General features: G+C 35.8%; 1 protein-coding gene across 8 annotated transcripts in view; it reads left to right on the top strand.

Moving 5' to 3' along the window:
- PPP1R9A (protein phosphatase 1 regulatory subunit 9A) overlaps positions 1–25,714 on the top strand; it is a 260,990-nt gene that overhangs the window by 216,140 nt on the left and 19,136 nt on the right. For 6 of the 8 annotated variants that reach the window (XM_064487561.1, XM_064487560.1, XM_010979655.3 and 3 more), the window contains 4 exons: positions 1,374–1,470; positions 1,589–1,760; positions 18,451–18,608; positions 19,104–19,398. In XM_064487561.1, coding sequence (XP_064343631.1) covers positions 1,374–1,470; positions 1,589–1,760; positions 18,451–18,608; positions 19,104–19,398 — 722 coding nt within the window. The remainder of the gene's footprint in view (positions 1–1,373; positions 1,471–1,588; positions 1,761–18,450; positions 18,609–19,103; positions 19,399–25,714) is intronic. The other 2 variants (XM_010979657.3, XM_010979656.3) reach the window with 1 other exon arrangement.

Here is a 25,714-nt window from a genome sequence, read left to right as displayed (position 1 = left end):
ATCATTTTTTCATATGAGATTATATATTGTTTATAATTTTTGGCAATTAGTTACCTCCTGTTTTTTGTTTTTGTTACATTGTTATTGTTAGTTATTCATTGATAGTAACTGTTAAAACATTTAAACCACTATCATTTTTGAAATATCTTTATAATTTAGAAGCAAGAAGCCCAGCTGAAGTTATGCAGAATGAGGACTGGACATAGTACATGCAGAACAGCAGCTGGGGCCTTGATGAGGCTGCTTCTGTCTCTGTTCTTAGAATCAGTAACTTCAGAGTTTTCCCATTACAGATAGTGTAAAAATTGACTAGCAAGACCCCCTGCCCTGCCACTTTCCTTTTCTCAGTGTTGAGAGAATCATAAAGTTCACAGTGCAGTAAGAGAGACCATCACCACACTCTGCTTTTACGTTTCAGCAGCTCTTTCTGAGCTAACGCTGCTTTGCTTCCATCTGTTGGATCTTGGTATAATTTCAGGGAGACTGCCAGGGAGACTCTACTGGATTTTTAAATCAGTCACTTCTTGGCCAGCCAGAACAATAGGAAGTAGCACCAGTATCTCTTCTGGTCTTCATGTCAAGCCTTAGAATCTAAGCATTCACTACATCTGTTATTTCCTGTAGTGGAAATAATGTTTTTAATATTTAAAAGAGATTGTTATAAAAAGTTTATTTAAAAAGGGGAAATTGCTCTATGGCCATGAATTCAGTACCTCACTATTTTAACTCTTCTTGCCAAAAATATTATACCTTATTCTGTTTCATGTAATAATATTCATAATAAATAATAAATATAATAAATTCTGCCAAATTTTCATATTGCATTCCAGACTCTCACAATAGAGGTATTTCTTCTTCTCCCCATATTACCCTCAGGTGTGTAAAAGACAGCTCCCCCTCAGTGTTTCTTACCCACCCAGTCTGCCTCTACTGTCATTCATAGGAAACAATCTTACTACAATTACCTTTTTTAAACTCTTACCATCCAGTTCCATCAGTTTACTAGGTATAAGATTTTGCAAATGTGGAATTATATCTACTCGACATGTGACTATCTCCACGAAATTACCCAATGTGGGTCATTAGTTCAGTTGCTTCTGTCTAAATATGAATGGGTGCTCTAGAATCAGGAGCAACAAATAAAAATCATAGCAGAATCAAAGCATTTTTCTTTACTTTGGGATCCACTAAAATGTTTTATTTGCTTTCATTACTAGATACCTTTTCTCTAACTGTGATTGAGTTTTATTTATTTAAATGGCTGTTTAGATATTTATTTCACTGTGCAGTTTATTTCATCAGATAAGAATTTTTACATGTTTCCTCATTTATTGAATGTTTGATTCAATGAGATCTATTATTTTTTTCTTAAGAGAACTTGATTTCATCAAAAGACAGGAAGCAGAAAGAAAGAAAATAGAAGATTTAGAAAAAGCTCATCTTGTGGAAGTTCAAGGCCTGCAAGTACGGGTGAGTTTCGTGCTCAAAACTGCTAAAAAAAATAGGGTCATTTTGCCTAATACTTGAAGAGGAGTGCTGGTTTAGGAGTTTTAGGAATTTTATGAATGGGTATTTTCTTCTCTCTTAGATTAGAGATTTGGAAGCTGAGGTGTTCAGGCTGCTAAAGCAAAATGGGACTCAAGTGAACAACAACAACAACATCTTTGAGAGAAGAACATCTCTTGGCGAAGTCTCTAAAGGAGATGCCATGGAGAACATGGATGTTAAGCAGACGTCTTGTCATGATGGCCTGAGTCAAGGTTTGTTTAACTTAACTATAAACGTTGTTTTTAATGACTGTGAAATGTGGCCTTACATTTTTTCTTTTTCTTAACCCAGAGATTTAAAAGTTGAAAAAGCCTTCCTTCCCTGGGCAAGAAGAAAGGGCTTATCAAAATAGAAACCTATCATTTCACTCTTGTCTTATCAAAAATAAATCATTGATGTAAAGAAATAACAAAATTCCAACTCAGACAAGCCAGTTATTTTTAAACCATCATAATATTGATAGGCTTAATAAACTGCCTTACCCTGATAGCTCATCCCATCTAAGGTGGGACATGCTACCTATGTACTAATGAGTAAGGCTTAACATTTTTAAATTACTAGAATGAAGAGCTTTTTCATAACATCAGAAGGCTGACTATGTACTTCTAGCAGTTGGATTCACTGCATCAAGAAGCTCAGTTAGTTTTCTGCTTTTACCTTGATGTCCTGTATACGCTTCTCATTCTTTCCTGTCAAAGACCAGATCAGACCAAAACACTGGGAACATTTTCGATTGTAAATGGTTGTCTTTTTTCATACACCAGTTATAAATAAATCACTTATTTTCTTCCCCAACACATCCATACAAAGACTGTGTGTATAAGAATGTGAATGAATGTTTTAATATGTATAATATATTTATAAATTATAAAATATATAAGAATTTGTAAAGATAAATACACAGGAGAATATAAAACTTTCTATTTCATCTCTTAAAATGTCTACGTAGTAGTCCTTAGAAAAAGTAAAATAAAAGAATGTTGTCCAGCAGCATTGTCATGAAAGGACCGACACCTCACAGGCAGTGAATTGACATGTAGTGAAACTCTGTTCGCTAATGAGCTGGTTAATCCTTTGATGCTCATTCGCACGTACTAAAATGTCTCCAATGAGATTTTCCTGATAAACAAGTGTTTATATCGTATTATTAACTTTCAGGACTAAACTCATAGCTATTCAAAATGAAAAAGATACTGGAAATTTTCATTTAAAGTTAAAGTGATATTTAGAGATTTGAATCTGTTCACTAAATTTATACCCTTTTGCTGGATTCTCCTTTACTACGATATAATCTGTAAATAATACCTCTCTGGCAGCCTAAATAGAGTCTTTAGCACCAGTGTTACTACTAACTGAAGGGGTGTGTGCCTTCAGGAAGGCCATTCAGCTTCTCTGGGTTGGTTTCTCACTGTGTATAGTATCAAAACAGCAACACTTCTTTCTTCTCCACCCTAAAGTGTGTTTGGAAGCTGACTTAGTCTCTGAAGTGAAAAAAAGCAATTTTATTAGAGCTTTTATGGAATTACAGTTTTTATATCTGAAACTATATAAGATTATTTTCTTAAAAGAAAGTCAGAAATCAAGTCAATGTGTTTTTTTCTACCTTTCTGAATATTTTAATTCTTCAAATGCATTGTAGTTTATAATACATATGTATTCCTGCTGTGCCGTACACAAAATATGATCAGTAATCAGGAGCTTGCCAGAGTCTGATTCGTTTCTTTTAGTTCAGAAACCTGTATCTTATCAAACATCTAATTAATGGTATTTATTAAATTATAATGACTACAGAAGACCAACAAACTATACTATAAACATGCTGATTTGGATCAAAACCTTACATTTGTTCTGAACCCTTTTTCTTCTATTCTACACTCTCCATTTTGCCACATAATTATCAGTTTCCCTGGCAACACTTTCGGTTCACGGTGAGATGCAGAGACTACTAATTCTTCCTGAAACCAATTCATGCTTGTGCAACAGAGGTAAAATCACTCATCTCAGACCTTAGTAGCATACATATCAAGCGGTACTCTTCCAGTTTTGCTGCCGAGGACAGTCAATGTTAAATCTCCTTGAATTTCAATTGCTTGATCACATAAACTAAAATGGCTTGGTCAGTAGCTAGATAGGAAGGCTCTGGGAAGCACTTTTCTAAATTGATCCTTTGCTTCTGTTGCTAGGGAACGCTGAAGTCCTAGAGGTTTAGAAAAAGAAGTAAAGCAGCAGACCAAACACAGACCATTTAGCACTTAATGGCCCCACCCACCCACTCTCTCTCTCTCACACACACACACCTTTTTGCAACAGGATGGATACAGTGGTTGAGGTCAGTTCTTCTAGTTCGTGTCCTTGAGATGCAGTGCTCTGCCTCCCCTACTCTGGTGGGCTGTCCAGTTCTGATTTGTTTTCCAGGTACTGGAGTGTTTTATTGATAGGGTGAGTAGTTTAGCATATTTTTAGGCCTTGAGGCAGCTCAGTGAATCAAAAGGATAATCAATTATAGGTCAATGAAAAACTGTGTTAGAATGAAATAGTGAAAGAAAGAAAAAGGAAGGAGAAAGAGAAGGAGGCAGAAAGGTAAGAGGAGGAAAGCATGTAAACAGCCATTTCTTCACGTGGACTCATGTTCTTCTAGGAACGAGCTTCCCAACAGGGGATGGATTAATTATGTGACTCTGAATATTGAATTAGTTTACATGTTTAGAGTGATAAAACCATTTTTCAAGCCATGCAAAAATTTAACACAGCTAAATTTATATTGGAGCACCATTTGTGTGGTTCTTTCTATAAAGTAAGCCTACTCAAGTATCTCATTGAAATGTTGATATGAGAGACTGTATAATATGTTTTATTATATCTAAAAATTTATTATTTTCTTGTAATACATAAAGCAAATATAATATTTTTTTCCACCAAGACCCATAAGAAACTCTAAATCCCTTGTAGTTTACACCAGTATGCTGGTCAGATATTATTAACTTGTGTTCCAGGACATGAAAAATGACACCATGTTTCATGTCTGTCCTTTCTCAGTGTCTGAGTGACGCTGGTCTGTATAAGTGTTCTCTACTTTGTATCCAGAGGCCCTGAAGTGACTAGAAATGTCTGTGGCCGCCCAGATATTCAATTCAGCATTAGAAAAAGAGCAGAGAACAGGTGTGTTAGAGAGATCTTGGTAGGAAAAAGGGTTGTAGTCTTAGTTTGATTAAGTTCCCTAGAAAACTCACTTAATACACTCTTCCTGAGCTTCCAGATAATCCAGGTGAGGAAGGTGAGGGTTTGGTATGAAACAAATAGATGACATGAATATTTTAAGAGATGAGAGAGAGTTTGAAGAAGAGAAAAAAGTGAACAAATTTGGAATAATTTTTCCTGATTTATAGACCTTATGTTAAAGGTGGGAACTTATGTTAAACGTGTGGCTTTGGATGCCTGAAGAAGAGTTTATACTTAACTTTGTAAACAGTGTGACCCATGAACCGTTTTTTGGGTTTTTTTTCCCAGAAATTAAAAACTCTTTTAATGTAAAAAGATAACATTTGCAAAGTTAACAATACTGATAACTAACAGTAATTTCCAACCCAATATTGTAAATCAACTATACTTAAATTAAAAAAAAAAATTATTCCTGGGAAATGAGATAGTGCTTCTATGGGAAAGGCAGTGTTTTAAGTTATAGTAATTCATTTAATCCTCACAGCCATCCTAAGAAGTAGTATTGCTGTCACCCATTTTACAGATCAGGAAACTGCAGATGGAGAAATTAGGCCATCTGTCCAAGGTCACTCAGCAAGCAAGAGGCAGAACCAGGAGCTGGACTCAGGCAGTCCAGCACCACAGCCCATTTTCTTAACTACTCTGCTGAACCATACTGCTTTTCTGGAATCTTCTGCCTCTTCTATACTCTGCTCCCTGGAAAGGCTGAAATCTTTGCTCCCTGGAAAGGCTGAAATCATAAGTCAGGAAGTCCAAAGTGATTAATAGTTTAGAGGCATAACAGGAACTTTGTCACTTGTTGGTTTCTAAGTGTAATTCAGGGATCACTTTGAAGTTTGAGTATTACTACCAAGTGCTTCTTTTTCACACCCATCTACTCAGCCGGTGGGCCACAGTTAGATTTTGCTGTAGTTATCTTTTGCAAAATGTGGGCATGGAAGATTAAATAAAGCATTTTATCCTTAGTTCTCTTAGTTACTTACTATTCTTTAGCTCTAATGAGAACTGTGCAAGAATAAAAAGACTTAAAGCAAGAGAGCAGATTATAGGAAAGTCTAGGTTGTGGCTGGAATTAATTACTCAGTCCCAATATCTTTAAAAAATAATTTCTTAGGAACTTCTTAGGTAACTTAGAGGTAACTTCTTAGATATTAAGAATATCTTAGTGAAAGGAGCATAATGATAATGAAAATAATACCTTCTTGCTGTTTCTCCTCTCCTTTATTCTTTTTCCACAAAATGGTTTGGCTGTTACTATAAGGCACCAGATTTCCCAAAAGGAAAGCCCTACAATAGTTGTCTGTACCCGAATCCTAAACCCAGCATATATGGTCCCAAACCTGGGATTTGTGGACCTGTCAGTAAAACTCTGAGCCTGCTTAGATTTTCAGGTCAGCCAGTTCTCTGGTCATCAGACCCTGTCCACATGGTGTTTGCTTGTTATGACCCAGTTGTTAGCTTATTGGTTTATGTTGAATCTGAATTCTCTGAATTGAATAATTTCTTTGTAATTTACTGTTCTAAATAAAGTCTTTATCAGGAGGAGCAAGGGAAAGTAACCAGCTGCCATTAAGTGTATCTGCCTTTTTCGCCATCTATGTGTTTTTAAATTCTTATACTTAACTCATTCTTGCACTGTCTAGAAGTAACATGGAGGGACAGCTTTATATGACAGGATAGGGTGAATTGAAAGTGACAAGATAAGGAAGAACAAGAAGGATGAGAACAGAGTGGAACCAGATGCTACAAGTATATATATCATACTTATACTATTTCTGAAACTGTCTTTAATTTAGCTCTAAGCTTTCTAATCATCAGAAGAAAATGGAAACCCTTGTCCATTACATTATTTACAGTGTTCCTAAGATTTAAAAAATCTGCTCAAGAGAAATAGAACTATTGGTACAAATAATGCATGATTTGGAGCAGTGATATTAATATTGATGACATCCTTATAGTAGATCCATTGATGATCGTATTCGGGCATTTTTGCACAGTGAGCCTCAGTGCAGACTAATGGCTTCACATAAATATACAATGTAGTGTTCAGTAAAAGCAATTCAAATTACTACGGGGAGAGGATGGATACAATATGATGGTACTTAGCTCTCTGTTGACCTAGCTTGGTGCTCAAGTGCTCTGTCCTGTATGTCAGGTCAAACTTGTTAGCTGTGTTCAAAACTTCTAGAATGTGTTACTGAAAAAGATGTGTTAAAAAAAAAAAAAGCAGTACTAACACTGTAATTGTAAATTTATCTTTTTCTTCCTTTTGATTATGTCAGTTTTTGCATTACGTGTTTGAGGTAATGTATAGGCACATACAATTTAGAATAGTCATTATCTTCTTGGTAGATTGGCCTCTGATTATTAGGAAACGTCCCTCTTTATTTCTAGTAATTCACCTTATTATCTACTTTGTGAAGTATTTGAAGAGCTATATCAGCTTTCTTTTAGTAAGTGTGTGTGGTATTTTTTCCATTCTTTTACTGCAAATTTTTCGTATCTTTTATAAATAGTGGATAGTTGTTTATTTTTATTACAGTCTCAATTTTGTTTTTAGAAATTTTTTCTCAGTCTTTAAGATGCATTTAGAAAGTTGCTATTAAATTTATTTACTGGTATTTTGAGTTCAAATCTCACATCTTACTATTTATTTCTAATCTAACAAAAAAAAAGAGCATCTTTCTTTGTTCTTTTTATCTGCTTTCTTGCCTTCTTTTGGGTTAATCACATGGGGATTTCTTTTCTTATTTATTGTTTCCTATTAACTTTTATTCTTCTTTGTGTGGATACCTACAGATTAAATATAGAATATGTGCTGTAAAGGATGGATTGACTATTCATTAAGATGTCCCCATTCAACTGTTGTATTGTTTGTTTATAAACAAGTTCATTAGCATGATTAAAACATTTTTTGAATAATGGCAAAGAATTTCTAAACATGAAAGAATATCAGTGGCTATACCTTATAACCAATGTTTGAAATTGAATGGACAGGCTTCATGGCCAATCTTCATTTTATTAAAAATAATTCATTTATCAATTCTGTGTGAAGTATGATTTGCTTGGGAATGAGTCCCTACTGCAATTAAGCATAAAAAAAATCTTCCATAGTTGGAGTGTGACACTGCAGATTAGTGAAGAAAGGCTGGACTAACAAATGGTGCTGGGAAAATTGACCATTATATGGAAAAAAATTGGATCTGTTCGCACACCATTCATGAAATAGATTTCAAATGAACTAAAGTCTCAAATATGAAAGGCAATATTTAAAACTTTTAGAAGAAAATGTGGGAGAATGTTTATGTGCTTTCTTAACACAAAAAAATTCTGAATCATAAGAAAAATTTGATAAATTTGACCATAGTAATATTAAGAAAATCTGATCATCAAAAAACACTGTAAAAAATGGAAAGAGAAGCCAAAACTTAAGAGAAGATATTTGCAGCCTATGTAACTAAGAAAAAAAATTATTATTATTATCCAGAATATACTTAAAACTTACCCCAGTCGTAAGAAAATACAAGCAACATGATAGAAAAATGGACAAAACATAAGCAGTCCATCCACAAGAAAGGAAACCCAAAGACTGGTGGACATAAATAAATGTTCAACCTCAGTAAAAAGAAAGTGATTGGCAATGATAAATTTTCACAGTAATATGTGATAGCCAGTATGTAGGGGGGAAAGGAAAACTCTTACAACTATTTTATTAAAGCAGTTTTATATTATCTAGTAGAATGGAAGATGTACAAATTCTATGGTCCAATAAGTTCACTTCTATGTGGATATATGCTCTCCAGAAATTCTTGCCAATGTATACCAAAAGACGCGCTCAAAAATGCACAGCAGCCTCATTCATAATAGCTACAGTAAAAAGTTAATCCTAGTCAAACCTTTCAACATCATGTTGAGCAACAAAAACAAATGATTTGAAGAATATTATTTACAGTTCATATGTGTATATAAAGTTTAAAAGCAAGCAAAAATACATTCTTTAGAGAGACTTGTGGAATGACAAGGAGAAAAAACAGGGGCTACAACTTGGAATGGGACATAGAGAAGGCTTCAAAAGTACTAATTTTGTTTCTTAAGCTTAATAGTAGGTACACGGGTGTCTCCCCCTTTTATTTCTATGTGAGTTACATAAATGGTATACTTTTTTGCATAAATAAAGTATTTCAAAATAGAGACATTTTAAGTAGCATAATTAAAAGATAAGAATGAGAAATCTACAAAAGATTTCTTTCAGGCTTAAACTGTTAGTTTAATATTTAGTAAGAAAAAGAAGCCAGCATTAGGCAGACATTTACATCAATAAGGAAGTTCCTGAGGTCTTTGGACTCCTCCAAGAAATCATTTTCTGCTGAGGCTGTAACCATGTATTGTCCTTGTCTTCTTTGTCTTTCCCGGAGCCCTCAGTGTTAGCAGCTCTTTTCCGAGCTGTGGATATGGGACCAAACCAAACCCCTACCACTGCATCTGATTTATTTCCTGATAGAGTCTGAGTACGTTAAACATTCACTTTTAGTACTGGAACCCAGAACTTTAAAAGAAGGTTAAAGACATAATTAAAGCCAAAATTCATGAACTTGAAAGTTATTAAAAGGAAAGTGAGTGCTTGCAACGACATTATCAGGAGTGTCTTACAAGAACATGAGATGCAGAGCAATGAATTAATTATTCCGTTCTGTTTTGGTGTTTAGTTCTAAATTGGGGCGGGGGAGAATTCTTGACTAGATTCAGACTTTCTTTATCATACACATAGACATAATTTCTTGGTAAACTTTCAAATTTTCATTTTTTCCTGAACAAATTATTTTCATTAACTTTTAATCCCCAATAAGTAATTCTGCCCATGAAATATTGAATTGCACTAATTAAAGGGTGAACATTTCCAGTAAATCACTGTGGAAAATTTTAATGAACAAGCCAAATGAATGAGAAATCAATACTTATTGATTGTTTTCTGGCATATCATTAAAGCCAAAATCTGTTCTCCTACTCAAAAAATAAAGCACCTAAATTGCCTGTCAGGTTGTGTGCAAGTTTTGCATCTGTGTGTAAGCCATTAAGACTTTTGTTGATAAATCAACGAGGCATTCAAAAGGAAGTATTTAGTTGCAAAATGGCAACTCTCATTGGCTCATATTTCTCACTGCATCTTCATAAGTTCACAGAAGTTACCAGACCCTTCAGTCACAATGAGATATGCATTAGTCCTAGAAGATACCTAAAGTTGTTTTGATAGGAAGCAAGTTATTTTGTCAGAATGAGCTTAAGCTTAGTAACTTTCTGTTCATTTTAGGAAAAGTGGACTGCTTCATATTTTATTTTGGCTTTTGAATATTTTGACTGTTGAATAAAATTCAAACTATAAGATAGGTTATGATCTTCTGGAAGTAAAGACAGCTTTAACCGAGGTGTGGAATACAGCCCCATTTCAAGGAATTTTCACAAGATAGCTGTGCTCTGAAGTGTTTCTTATATTTTATAAATATACTCTTGTTCACCATGGAATCCTCATTATATAGATTGGAAACATGATATAGTTATGCTAAGGAAAGTTGGCAAAAAGAATAGACTGGGAAATCAGGGTGGAGGATATAAAAGTAGGAAGAAGGTGCTGCACAGAGTGGTCTGTATGTGAAGTTCAGCTGGGCCACGGAGTTCACCTAAGATGCCGACCAGCCAAGAGGGAACCACGATCAGTCATGGGGTCCCAGCATCCATAGAATTAAAATTTGAACAATGAACAACTGTTTCTGAAATTAAGACCAGAAAATTCTTGTGTGCTTGATTCAGAACAGTCTGCCAGCCACGTTGTTTCAGTAGTTACAGTAATGAGATCCTTAATGTTTTTCTGTTAATATGGGGCACAAATATCAGGTTATAACTGAATTCTTTTAGGTGGACTTGAAGTAATGTTCTGCTTCAATACTGTGCAATGATTGTTTCTGAGACCTATAGGAAATTCCACCTATGAGGAAAGTTAAGAAACATTAGAATGTAGGTACACTGAAAACTGTAGCTTGTAGGGTTTTCTTGATGAAACAGAAAGGTTTGGGGGCACCAAAAGTTTATTCTGATTTTTATTTTGGTTTTAAAATTAGTGTTCGATTTATTTAAGTTACGTTATCAGAAATCTAATTCTTTAAATTTTAAAATTTGGTTTGCAAGTCACTATTAAGTGATCTTTGAATACCATTTAGTTCCTATTTATATCCTTAGCTAGTTGAACATCTCTCAACATTTAAAATTGCATTTATAAATGTGTTATGTTTGATTTCCTTTTCAAGTGCTACTGTTAGCAACTGACAGTCTTTGCAAGTTCTTAAGGAATTCTTATGCATCTGTTATATTAAACATACAAGTATTGTGAACCTTAAGTTTTCTTAAATCTTCTAATGCTGTACAAAACTCAATCTTCCTCTAGTTGAAAGACACTTTCCCATTTAGGAAGCCAACAACTTACGGTATTTTCTACCAAAGGTGTCAAATCCGAATTCTTCTTACGCTAGCCGAGGAAGCTGCTATGTCACGATATATAATTTGGGGAGTTGCCTAATTAACATGCTTGGAATCACTAATACCCAGAGATTTTCTTGCCAGAACCGACTAGATTCTTGTAGGGATCTGTGAGTGAGAATGCAGAGCTTATTTATTGTTGTCACGAGAAAGATACCATAGTGTTAAGAAGAGGACTTTCACATAATCCATCTTCCAGACCCAAGTTCTGCACATGACTTCATGGTCCTGCTCACAGAAGTCTGCAGTTCCCAACCAGTTTGCCCATTTGATTTGATTTTATATTTCCTCAAATTTTAGGTTATGCAGATCTTTTCTCTCTGACAATGAAGAAATCCTAAGATTTTTAGATGCCCCATTGTCTGAATCTAAATTTTGTATCCCTTTATATTCTCAGAATCAAGCAACTCTTCGAAGTGTTTGGAATGATGCATGATGGAGTTTAGGATATCTCACATAGTTTTCTTCTGACTTGTAAGCATTTCCTCTGTGGGCAGTCTAGGCTCGTGACATTACTGAAGAGTCATTTCTGAGGTATGGACAGCGAAATTTGGACCTCTCTCCCCTTGAGAATAGGAGTGTGGGTTGACCATAAGCTGAAGAAGGCTAAGTTAAATATCAGACTGCACTGGGGAAGCACTACATTAAAACAAATAACCAAATTATGTTTCAAAGGCCATACAGATAGTTTTGAGGTTGCATTTATTGATAAAGAGGTAAAAAGAATTCCTCAATACTTTTCAAAGATTAGCAAATGATATGTTTAGTTCACACAACAGTGAACTCAGGCCTAATTGAAAGATTAGGAAATAACCATAATCTTCTGCGTGTTCTAAAATGGTAAGAAATCAAATCAGCCTCCTAAAATGTCATAAATTTTCATAAATACCACATGGAGTACAAAAGTTATCAGATTTGGGGTAGTTATAAAGAAACCAACTATTAACAGAGTTCAGAGTGGGAATTGCCCGTGAATGGGTTCCTAACCAAAGTGCTGTCATAAGATGAGTTGAAGTTGTATAACTTGGTCTTAAATGACCATATCTGATTCAGTACATCTTCCCCATACAATCAGTACTAGGACAGAATAGTAACTGGAGGGAAGCTAAGCTATAGGACCTTATTTAGGCCAGTTCATCTGGCAGGAAAATAGCAAGACAGGCAAACCGTCTCCACAGATGTCATAAAAGGACAGCCTCCTCGCTTGGGGCAGGCTAACAGTCACAGTCACAAAGTAGTCGGGGCTAATCTCAACATCTGATAATACCGAGTCCTAAAACACCAGAGCTATCAGATTATAATGGAATTAAGATGTCTGTAAAAGAAAATGTACTGAATATATGGTTTTTTTTCTTTTCTACTAATTTTAACTACATAAGTAGTATATAAATTTTTTTTAATACCTAATGCAAAAAAATTTTACCATTACAAATAAAACTAAAGTACCTGTTGACCAGCATCTCCAAATCTAATACCTTCTTTGGAGGTAACCAGCATTATCAGTATCTTCCCAGTTCTCTTTCTATGCAATTATATGCATATTTACCATTAGAAAATGTATTTTATGTTGCTGTTTTTTAAATACTTAAAATGAATATACATGATATTCTGCAACTTGCTTTAATCACTTAAAAATATCTTGCTAACCTTGTCATGCCAGTAAACAAAGACGTTTACTGAGTGCTTATTTTGTACCAGTCACTCTCCCAAGCACTTGTATATCTATTAATGCATTTAATCTTCAGGACAATGCAATTATTATTGTGTTATTGTTATTATGCCCACTTTGCAGCTGAGGATTCTGAGGGAAAGAGAGGTTGGATAAATTGCCCAATTTAGTAACACTGTTTTGGATTCTCTTCAAGGAAGACTAACTCCGGGTTTCCTCTTATGGTAACTATTTTACATTGCCTCCCTGAGATACATAAACCTACCTCTGAGCACAGTATGTGTCAACCCAAAGCCCCACGGGCCTATCTTTTGTGAACTTAGAGTGACTGTGAATGAAATGCAGATACTGCTCACATTTAAAGACGCCACCAAGTGCCTCATTATACTGGGCATTTCTGCTGACAGTAGCCAGGCAGTGTGGTGGTATTAAGGGATGACTGTTTTTGAGGAGAATAATGCACTGAGAATGCGGAACAGACCCCATTGTTATGCTGCTCCATTCCCCTACTACTTCCTACTACTTCCCTTGCTGCCTATATCTGATCTGTGGGCAGCATTCCACTTACGTTAAAAATAACGTCAATCTCGAGAAAAAAGTGAATGACTCACAGCATTACTGGAGGGAACTAGTCTCTGCGTAATATGATGTATAACATCCTAATTTCTCAGAACATTTTTCACAACAGCTGCTAAAATCATAATCAAATCCATTAAATTCTTCTGAAGTATCCAATGTGAAGCAATATTGAAGCTAGTTTTAATATGCAGGTATATTGAGGTAGAGCCCCACCCACTCAAAACTGCATTAGGATTAGCTATTAGCTATTTCATATCTTTTCTGTATTTTCTGTCTGTATTTATTGATCCACTCGTGTCTGCTCTTCTTTTGTATTTCTAGCTGCATTTGAGTCAGAGATAGGTTATTTCAGAGTCTGAAGTGTTTGAAAGAAATAATAGAGAAGAAAGGAGAGAGGAAAATCTTATGGACTGCAGAACAAGATACACTGGAGGGAAGGGGTAGAAGAACCCAGGGTCCTGGATCATGAAAGCAGTGTTATGCTGTTGATTAAGGTCTTTGCAGAGCAAGAATGACAGTAAGAGAGCATGGCCACCTCAGCCCTTGTACTGACTTAGGAACATTCGGCCGGCTGGATTTCTCCTGCCACATACACAAAACTGACAGCTAGTTTTTTATGTAAGAATTCTATTTCTTTGATAAATACAAAGTCAAATAAAATCCATCAGCTTTTTTTCTTCTCATGCTGTATCCTTATGGGAATTTGCAGTTAGCCCTTGACAGGTGTTTTTGTTTGGAACACAAAGTAAAGCTAAAAAGAAATTTCAAAGAAGGCAGAAGATTACTTTTGAAGTTTACTTTCAGATTTGAGATGGACCTTCTAGAAGGAGCGTGGGCTTCTGAGAAATGAGCTCTGTCCAGTTTTCCAAAGATTGTGTGATACAGTTGGTGGACAAGTTGGTAACCTGTGAGCCTTGGTTTTCCTATCTGAGAAACAAGGCTGGGCTAGAATCCCTAAGGTTTGCTTGAATTGTAATATTCTGATTCTTATGTGACATGATAGAAAAAGGTAATTTCTAGTGCTCTTCAGATTACCCTTCTAGGTACCCAGCAGCGTAAGTCCTGTATGCATTTTCCTTCTGTTCCACACATCACCTCTAATAGCTGCTTCATCTGGAAGGCCGTTTCTTCCAGCTTCCTTCTGGTCTAAGAGCTGTGAAGTGAAAGTTCTCAGTTCCATTCCATTTGTCTGATTCTTTACTTAAAAAACAATTCCCCTACCCGCTCAGGATGGGAATACAAATTATAGATTTGTAATCCATTAATTACTGTTGTAAAGTGGCCCTGAGATCTTTGTTTTTAAGCCCTCAAAAATTGTTAATTGGATGTGATGTGTTTGTTGTTGGCCACTTGGATAATGGATTTAAAGCAGTGCTTTTCAGACTCTGGCTGACTTCATGTTTAATAGACACGGTTACGCGTGTGTCCCAGCAGTTTGCGCCTAGTCAGTGCTCGCTGATATTAAAGCAAACACACCAGATTGCCATTTTCGTGGTGTCCAACAGCAGCACCCAGGCAAATTACTGAACAGTAATGAGTCCAGAGGTCCCAGAATAATTCTCTGTACTCTAAACCTTGCCAGTAAGCAGTTCTCATGTTCCCTCACTTTATTTGTTCAGTACCTAGTGATGAGGTGGCTACTGCAATCCTGGATGTCGTGGACTACGCTAGGCCAGGCATGGGGTTCTGTTACAAATGAGCCATGTTTACAAAAGTGGAATGGGCTTCCTTCATGGGTCTTTTTGTCACCAAGTAACCAAGGCTGTTATCAAACCAACCAAACGAGAAACCATCTGAGAAATAATTTTTCTGTAGTTTTCAATGTCTTCCTGTTTTATGCTCTCTTAACATGTATGTGGAAGATTAATAATATTCCATTGGAGAAGTGAATTTCCTAGACTAGTCACATCATATATAAACGTACAACTAAAAACACTAGACTGTATGTGCATTAAAATCTTAATTCTAATCACTTGTTCAGCACGAGCTAAAGTGGAGTGCACAGACTAGTGGCCTAGGAGTCAAAAAACTAGAATAATCGTGGCAGCTCATCGACTAGCTGTGTGGCTGAGGACAGGGCACTCAAGTTCTCTGAGCTTCAGGAGAGGAAAAAGCATACTTGGCTGCTCTGTCTCCTGGAGTTGTTGTCAGGATGAAATGACATGGTGTATATGACAGTGCTTGGTGTTATAGATGGTACAACCCAGATACGAGTTAGATAAGCCGTAAGATGTGTGTACGACAGTGTATGTAATATATTATTGCTTTCCTCCATGTGGTGTTTCCACGCCTTGTATGTAAACAGGAGCTTGTAAAGTTGATTCTCTCCCGATTGTCACAACTTTAAATGGGCAGCTGCAGGTTTAGATTTTATTGGAAGGAGGAAATTAAAGTGATCAGGGAAATTATTTTTTCTCCATTGATATGTGAAAAGTAAAGAGACTACTGATTAGAAAATATTTATCTGTCCTTTAAATATACCTGAATAGTGTGACTTTTCTGAATATTCGCTTTTCTTTCAAATATAGGAAATGAAAACGCAAACCTTCTGTAAATATTGTTATTCAGTGGATGTATCTCTTAGGGGAAAATATGTTTAATTTTATGTGTTAGAACCATATGCCAAGTGCTAAGTTCCATAGAAAGGAAAGTACAACCTGAGGTGCTTCCCTATTTTGTTTTTTCAGTACATTTAGAGCACACTTTCATAATAACACTGTGAAAAGGAATTTCCTGGGGTAAGGTTATTGTGAGGAATTGTTTTACTCTATTAATATCAGTACATATTAATTTTCTGCAAGTAAGTTTATTTGCTTTTTTTTTTCATAATTTAAATCCCCGAAGCACTTGATTATTAATTAAGTGGCTACACATGCAAATGTAAGCGAGTAGTATTCCAAATAAATTCAACCTGAGAACACCTCCTCACCCGGTGCCTAGGTGTGTGCATGGGTAACCTTTCCTCTTTCCTTTTAGAATGGTAACTTTGGAGTCCTGACTTAGACTGTGGGCGGCAAGATTAAGGGTGGGGAGAAGCAGACTAAAGAGAACCGCACTGGACTCTCCCCTTCAGGCTTTACCAGGTCATTTTGTGTGTGTGTTCCACTTTACTCTCTTTTTTCCTTTGAGTCTTCTTATTTAAAGACTTAAACATTTTCCTCTGGAAAATCAGTGTCGTTTCTGGCTCGAAGAGAAGGTGTCCAGGAAAAAGAAATGAGGCAAAGGCATATACAAATAATTCGGAATATAAACTTAGAAGTTTTTTAACTAAAAGAAATTGAGGGGATTTTTTTTAATTTTTAATTTTTAATTTTTCTGCTCTTCTATTTTATTTTTTTCTCTTCTAGTTTTGAGATACAATCGACATGTGGCACTGTGTAAGTTTAAGGCATACAGCATAATAATTTGATTTTACATACATTATGAAAAGATTACCACAATAAGTTTAGTGAGCATCCATTATCTCATATAGATACAAAGTAAAAGAAAAAGAAAAAAATATTTTTTACTTGTGATGAGAACCCTTAGGATTTACTCTCTTAACTTTCATGTATAACATACAACAGTATTAATTGTATTTGTCATGTTGTATATTACATCCCTAGTACTTTGACCACCTTCATCCATTCCCCTTTTCCCCATTCCCCCACCACTGGTAACCACAAATCTGATCTCTTTTTCTATGAGTCTGTTTGTTTGTTTGGCTAGGTTTCTTTTCTGTTTTTTGGTTTTTAAGTGTAATTGACTTACAACACTGTTATTTCCTGGTGCACAACACAGTGATTTGATATTTTTATACATTACAAAATGATCATCACAATAAGTCTACTTACCATCTGTTACTATAAAAAGATATTATATTATTGTTGACTGTATTCCCCACTCTGTACATTTTATCCCCATGAGTCTTTTATTTTGTAACTGGAAGCTTGTACTGCTTAATCTCCCTTACTTATGTCATTCATTCCCACACCTACCTCCTCTCTGGCAACCACCTCTTTGTTCTCTGTACCTAAGACTCTGTTTCTGTTTTGTTATATTTATTCAATTTGTTTTTTAGATTCCACATATAAATGAAATCATACAGTATTTGTCTTTCTCTGACTTATTTTGCTCAGCATAATACCTCTCGGTCCTCCTCTATGCTCTTGCAAATGGCAAGATTTCATTCTTTTTTATGTCTGAGTAATATTCCTGTGTATATAGTAAATTAAGTACTGGCAGTTATTTACCTTTTTTTTTTTTTTTTTTGCTTTATAGACTGTCTTTGTTTTATTTCCTCAGCTATCAAAAATTTGCCCTTGGTATAAATTCTTCTAGAAAGTTCAAAGAAGAATAAGCCAAATTTTCAGAAACCCTGTTTGGGGTGGGAAAAAAATGTATTAAGACCAAAATGGTACAGTCCTTACAGCCTATTGGTAACTTTTACTATAGAAAATTTATGCTGATGGTCACCTTTTGTTATCTCTCTTGACCTGGTACCTTACTTTTGTAGGTTTTTTTAATTGCTTTCTAGGATCTCCCAGCTTTGATACACCTTCCTCCTGAATCTTTGTCCATCCACCATTCCAACATGCATTCATGTAAATAAGTAAATAAATACAAATGAGTGCTTTTTATAATTGTGTTGTAGGAAGGTTTTATGCTCTTTGGATGTTAGATTTTTGTTGTTGCCTTGGTCATCTTTAGTGTTGATTTCTTTCCTTAGGCTTTGTACATTTCTCCTAAATCTCACTGATTTTTTTTGTTACCAGTGGGATACCAGACAGGCTGCCATGGTTGTCACCTGTTATTTACCTGGCGTTAGCGATAATCTTGAGATTTTATTATCCATTTTTGTGGCCTCTCTCCATACTCTCCAAAGGTTTCAGACTCTCACTGATTATTTTGCAATATTTTTTTCTTAGACTTTAATGAAGCAGTTCCAGAGACAGAGCGCCTGGATTCAAAGGCATTGAAAACCCGAGCCCAGCTCTCCGTGAAGAACAGACGCCAGAGGCCCTCTAGGACAAGACTCTATGATAGTGTCAGTTCAACAGATGGGGAGGACAGTCTGGAGCGAAAGGTGAGCACCCCTGACCATATTCTGACTTGCGAGGTTGGGCTATCTGCTTGTTCCTACAGCTTACTGAAGATAATGATTTTCCTGCAATCAGATTCTGTGCTCTAGTTGGAAACAGGTGGAACAGTTCACTTCTTCGTCTCGCAAGTTCTTACTCAGCTCGATGTATTATTGTAATTCAAATTCTTTCTGTACTCATTCAATGAACTAACCAAGAGCATTATCCATATTGTCATTTTTCATGATGGTGCTTTTGATATTCAGCTGTTGATTTTACCTGGTGGAAAATAATGAATGTACAAGTAATTGTTTCTAAATGTCTTAGGTGTCTATGTTAGCTGCAATAGTAATATGTTGAAATGTTGTGAACTATGCGATCTCAACTGTAAACCAACAAAAGTTGGTGACTAAAAAAAGGTCAATCTGATTTCAAAGTAAGTATTATATGGGACTGATGCTCAGTGGCATAACCTCCTTTATAATCTCTTATACCAACAGCCTTCAGACAGTTTCTGTAACCACATGCATGTTACCAAATCACTTCTGCCCAAGGGTTTGCGAACTCCAGAATCAGGTTCTAGTGCTCCATCCCTCACTCCAGCGGCTGGCAGTGTGCCCTTCTCACCTGACCTCATAGCTGAATTTCAAGAAGGACTGCTGCACTCAGAAAGGGACCCTTCCTCCTCTACTGGGGGAGACACTTCACTCTCCTCACCTTCAAAATCTGATCATGATATGGAAGAATCTCCTCGCCACCGTCAAGCTACCACCAAGAAAATACTACAAGAAAAAGGTACAGTTAATTTTGTTGTTGTTTTTGCTTTTGTGTAACTTCACAAACACCTCAATTTGTGTAATTAAAAAAAAAAAAACAGCTTTTTCCCTCATGATCAAGGGCCTGCGTCTTTTCACAGCTGTTAATTGATATTGCATTCCTTTTATATTATGAGAGACGCAAACATCCTTATCCCATTTATTTATTTTTTTTTAAATCTTTTTCTACCTGATTAGTATTTTCACTTCTTCAGCTCTCAACAAGTTTACTATTGAAGGAAATTCTTCAGGAGGCCTTCTAGAGATTTTGTATAATAGCACCCCATAGTTTCAATAAGCATCAACATAATCATATAGAAAAAATATATACATGAAGATGAAAGCAATGTAGGTCTTAACCTATCAATTGGCTTGTACTTAGAAGAAATTTTCACAGTAATGATTTATATTGCAAAGAATGTGATAGAAAAGCTATGGTAAAGATAATACAGGGAGATTAGTCAATAAATTTTAAAATAGGCTCCTAGAATTAACACCAGAATTTCAAAGTGGTGTCAATAGACTATCATCTTTTTAATTGTATGGTTTAATTTATAGAAATAATAAATTCTTGTTTGACCAAGTTAACTGATGCCGAGATGTATAAAAAAACAGGTTCATTCTCTTCTTCACCACGTCTGACTCATTCCTTGAAAATAACCAAGTAGATTTGGTTATATTATTTTTCACATCTGAAATACACACTACACACACACACACACACACACACACACACACACACACACACAAGTGTATGTATATATATATGAACAAAAATACTTTCTGGTGTCTGTTTTGTTTTATGTACTTCTTTTTCTTTTTTTCCAAAAGTGAATTCTACAGATGACTTTACTCTGCAGTTTTGTTTTATACATTTTATGAGCATCCCTCTAGAGCAATACACGCAAATTTAAATGACAAGATAATCTTCTATAGTGAGCCTATAATATACCTGAGTCAACCATTGCAGTATTGATGGACATCTAGGCTGTACCCTGGGGGTGGTGTTGTTTATTTGCTTGTTCCCTTACCACTATGAAAAAAGCTATAACAAGCATTCTGGTGCTTTACATTATTGTATGCTGGTGCTTTTATTTCCGTGGAATAAATTTCCAAAAGTTGAACTGGCAGTCAGTATATTGTACTCAGAGGAAAATGTATGGCTTTAAGTACTTTTATTGTTAAAAATAAATACTGAAAATAAATAGGTAAATATTCAAAATAATAGGAAAAGAACAACCAAAATCAGAAAATAGAAAAGAGAGGATAATGAAGATAGAAGCTGAGTTTAATGAATTTTTATTGAAATGAAAAGGCCTGTTCTTAACACCCCCACAAAAAAATGCAGTGAAAGTGTATACATGTGAGTAGCCTCCTGGAAGAACAGGTTTAAAAAAAACCACAGAAACAAAATACCCATAGCATTAGAAATAAGAAAGGAGATAGAGATTTTAAAAGAAATTTTAAGATAGCATGCAAACTCTATGCAGATTTGAAAATCTAGAGGAAATAGAGGATTTCTTACCACAATAAAAGTACTCAAATTGGCCTAAGAAAACCTGAATAATCCAGTAACCCAATAATCACAGATATATGAAATATATTGTATAGCTTCCACTTAGAAAGGCACCAGGCATAGAGAAATAATCTATTCTGCCTAACCTATTAAAATCTGCCTAATCTATTAAAAAATATCTGTAGTAAGCAGAACCAAGAAATAAGGGGTGGGTAATTTCTTCTCCAGAGACCAAATACTTGAGCTTACCCATTTTTAATTTTCCTGGGTTGACCATGCTCCTAGGTAACTAGAAAGGGACACTTAATAGAGCTTTTATAGAAGTGATAACTTTATAGTCAGTTACTAGTATGATAACCATTGCTAGGTGTTAACTACGACCAGGTGCAAGCAGTGCCTCACATCCTTCCCTTAATAAAAGTTTCCAGGCTTGAAGCACTTTCTATGCCTTCCATGTTCATTAACATTGATCCATTCACTCATGTACTTATTCAACAAATAGTTATTGAGCAGCACCTACTCTGTGTCAGGCATTATGCTAACAGCTGAGTAAGCAATGGTAAGATTCTATCCTTTCCCTCAGGGAGTTTGCAGGCTACAGACTGTGTCTCTCTCTTTGATTTTTTGCTTGTTTGTTTGGTGATGGACTGTGCCTGACACCCCACAACCACCACCACCAATAACTGGGAAGGCTTTATATATTCTTGCCTTCTGCTCTCAGGCTTTGTTGCACCTTGAAAGATATCAAAAAGAATGGTCAGACAACTGACTCTCAGGCAGTAGCCTGCTACCAGCTAGTGTCCTGGGAATCAAAGTCCTTAGTTTTCTAAGTCCAGGAACCCAGTACACTCAGATTCAGTCAAGTTCAGAGTGACCAATTCATGCTGTTTGAACTTAGAAAACACTAATTTCTAAACCAGAATACTAATTTTCTGACTTAGTTTGGGAGGAAAAATGACATAAAAACCAGCATCATTCGTTTTCCTGGTCGGTAGCTTCCTATGTCAGAAAATCGCTCAGTGAACATAGAATGGGAGTGAAGTGGATGTGTATATGAATATGCTCAGTAGACTGAGCTGACTGATGAATTGCCTATCACATTGCAGCACTGCCGTTACCACATCTTCTCCTGTCATTCGCAAGAAATGGACTTCAGTATTATTAAAACGTTAGAGAAATTCCATGCTTCCATTGTAATGACGTTGCAGAAACTGATACAACATAGGTTAACAGAGTGGGATCTAGCTTCATGGTCCTCAAAATCCAACTTGAGACTAACATTCTGTAAAATCCTTAATTTCCTTGCTATGTGATACTAATCCACAATTTGAGACCTGGACTCGGCAGACGTTAAGGATGGTTGACCTGATTTACCTCTATGTGTACCTGTTTATATGTGTGTGGTCCTTACAACTCATTGGTTCATCAATGAAGGAACTAGAATGGGGGTTAGCAGTACTCACAAGTACAAACTAGACTTCACGTTTAGCTTCTTGCCTCATACTCCACTCCAGGAAATTCTGGTCTTTCAAAGTACAGCTTAAATCTCACCTTCCTTAGTGGACCCTTTGTACATACATCCTTCACATTCCTAGGCAAAGTGAATTATTCTCTTGAGTAATTTTCACACCATTATTTCTGCTTCTGTCACTTTGTGTATGATAATAATTAATATGGTTGTCAAGTGTGAGCCAGAGTGTTCTCATGTATCTTATTCATCTTTGTATTTATGGTCTCAAGCAAAGAATATGGCATGTGATTGATACTTAATAGGTTTCTTGGACGAATTAATAAGTATGTCTCTGTAGATAATCAGTGCAGGTCTTTTAGAACAGAGGTCATCAAACCAAATCTGGCCTCTACCTGTTTTATAAAGAAAATCTTAACGGAATGCAGGCACACTCATACAGTTCTGTACAGTCTGCTTTCATACCACTGTAGCAGAGCTGAGCAGCTGTGATGGAGAGAGTAGCCCACAACCTAAAATATTTACTCTCTGGCCTTTTACAGAAAAAGGTTGCTGACTTGTGGTCTAGACATATATATCCTTCCACTCAACATTGCTGGATAAACCCTGAAAATGTCTCAGTCATTGGTTGCCATTTATCTAGATTTTTTTAAAATTAATATACCATTACTTTTGGTCTAGCAAGTTACTTCAAAAGGTAATAATTAAGTTACAAATAATTGAATAATTAATTATTCAAAAATAATTAATAATTAAGCTGATTGCTATCCTGAGGCTAATGCTCTGGTTTTATTGAACACCTAATTGAAGTTGGGTGTTTTCTAAATTGTGTCAGTACTGCATTCACACGTAGTCATTTTGCTATCATACTTGTAGGACCTCACTAGAAACCAAGATAGAAATAATGCATGGCTAAATGATAAACATCTGACCCCATTCCAGTTAAAACTAGACAAAGTAAAAGATTATTCCCAGAGGTTTGTAAAACAGGTTATATGGCAGGAGAAAGCATGAAGATAATTCGCATCATGTCTACTATTTGAGTAGCCTAATACTAAAGTTTTGGTCCCTAGACGTACATAGCAATGGGCCTTTGTTCAGACAATGTCAAGTAAAGTAAATTAAGCACTATCCGTTTTCTCCTTGTGGTTTGGTCTTTATTATAAGTTTATATTTAGCCATTAGCACATTGCATGACACAGAACATGCCTTCAGAAATTTTTGTTGAATTAATGTCCTGGCAAGTAGAAATCTTTACAAGATTATTTACTATTAATATGTTGCATTAGGCCCTTATATATAAAAAATAGTAAATTTTATCATTGCTGAGAGGAAGGCAAGTTTACCTCTAGCTGAGATTGGTAAATAAGACTTGATGAAGAATGTGCAATTAGAGTAACCCTTGAAGGACTGAAAAAACAAAAAGGATAGGTAAGGCAGGGAGGTGGTGTTGGTAGGGACAGGCAGACCTAAGATGGAACGTAAGGAACGGGGCTGCCCCAGCCTGCCAGAGGCCATTTGTTTATTCAGGGTAGAGTGGTTGCATGGAAAATTGAGCAGGTAGGTTAAGTCTATAGCTCTAGAATTTAAATACCTTAGATACCTCACAATATAGCTGGGGAACCACAAGGTGTTTGAGCAGAGGAGTAAAAAGGAGAAGACACTAGGTACAGGAAAGATGAGTTAGGAAACACGGTGAGGTGATAACCTCTGAGGAGCAAGAGACAATGCAGGAAAGAATGCTACGAGAACCGCTGAAACATAAGTTGACCAGATACAGGGGGAGAGAGTGAGGAGTCAAAGCTGATCACAGGGTTTCTAGCCTCAGGAAGCATGGTCTGGTCATTAATAGAAAATAGGAAATTAGAAACATTATGAAGGAAAGATGATTAACTTATTTTTGGTAGAGGAAGTCTTGAGCTCAGGAGAGATGTCTGGGCTGAGAGGGAGATTTGGGAGTCCCCGTAATAAAAGAAGAGGTAGTCAAGGGTCTTATTGCAGTGAGACTAAGAAGAATGCAGTCCCAGAAAAGGCCTTAGTATTTAGCTATCAGGAGATCAATTATTACCTTTGAAAATGACAACCACCGTTGCCAGAGCTTAAAGCTGAGGCACCTGCCTTGAGAACTTGGACTTCTAATTGCTTGTGGAGGTAGTATTGGAGAGATTTCAAAAAGCCTGATGGAGATTTTATATACAGCTAAATAACTAACAAAACCCAAAAAATGTCACATTTCTTTTTCTTTTCCTGAAATCATACGAAACTAATGTTGGTTTTTATGTGGACTAGAAGTTCTGATGTGCATTAAAGATGGATTTGATTGATTTAAAGTGGGGAAGTGCATTATTACTTAATCTTGTCTCTTTGGCCTTTTGAAAGCATTCATTTAAGTGTTCCTTGGAACACACTTTGGCAAATGTGTCGAGATAATGATGTGAGGTTGCCTAGCAGCAGGCTCTGATGGGCAGAAACAGGCTTTTAGTCCCAAGATGTCCAAATAAGCGCCACACTAATAGGTTACAGAGTGTCCTCATGTACATTGTCTCATCTGGTCCTCCCACCCCTCGTTAAAACATCTCCCAGCCACCTTATTTCCGAAAATAATAAGGCACTCTCCTTTTAACTTTGCATAGTCTTAGCCATTAAGAGTTGCTCTAGAATTGATTTGGAAAAATCTGGTACTTTCTTTTCTTTGTTAAGAAAAATTGAAATCTGCCTTTTTTTTTTAACGTCCATTAGCAAAATTATCTTATAAGGAGCTTGTGCCATGTCTGTAGATTTTTTATGTGAATGTGTCACATCTTTAGCTATTTAATTCAGTTAACCAAAGAGTAATGATGCAGATAGCCATAATAAATAAATATTTGAGGCTAGAAATGGATTTTGACGTGGACATTTCTGACTCTTCTATTTCATTATGTACATTTCAAGGAATTGTTTATTGTGATCTGAATATCATTAACTAAAACTATTGCTAAAAATCTTGAGTTTTTCAATATCCTGTGCTTCCTCAGAGTTTTGAACATAGACTCCTAAATGAGAACTATGTGCACATCATGTGTAAGTTGTATCTGTTTAGAAATTTCCCCTGAAACAGACAAAAAGCATAAGCAAAATTAACCTGCAAGGGTAATTGAACACTTTCTTGGGAGAACTGTTTTCTATACTCCATGCCAGTAAGTTGCTGGAATTTTATTTTTTTAGTTTTTAAAAGATAGAGACAGACTGACGAACACCAACATACAATTAGGAAAGAGCAGTTTCATACACAAATATGCATCAATGTTAAGACACCAGAGACAGCAAAGTTAA

The sequence above is a fragment of the Camelus dromedarius genome, chromosome 7, assembly GCF_036321535.1.
Source record: "Camelus dromedarius isolate mCamDro1 chromosome 7, mCamDro1.pat, whole genome shotgun sequence".
Taxonomy (NCBI): domain Eukaryota; kingdom Metazoa; phylum Chordata; class Mammalia; order Artiodactyla; family Camelidae; genus Camelus; species Camelus dromedarius.
Note: the sequence above shows the minus strand (reverse complement) of the source record. Positions and strands in the feature narration are given on the sequence as shown.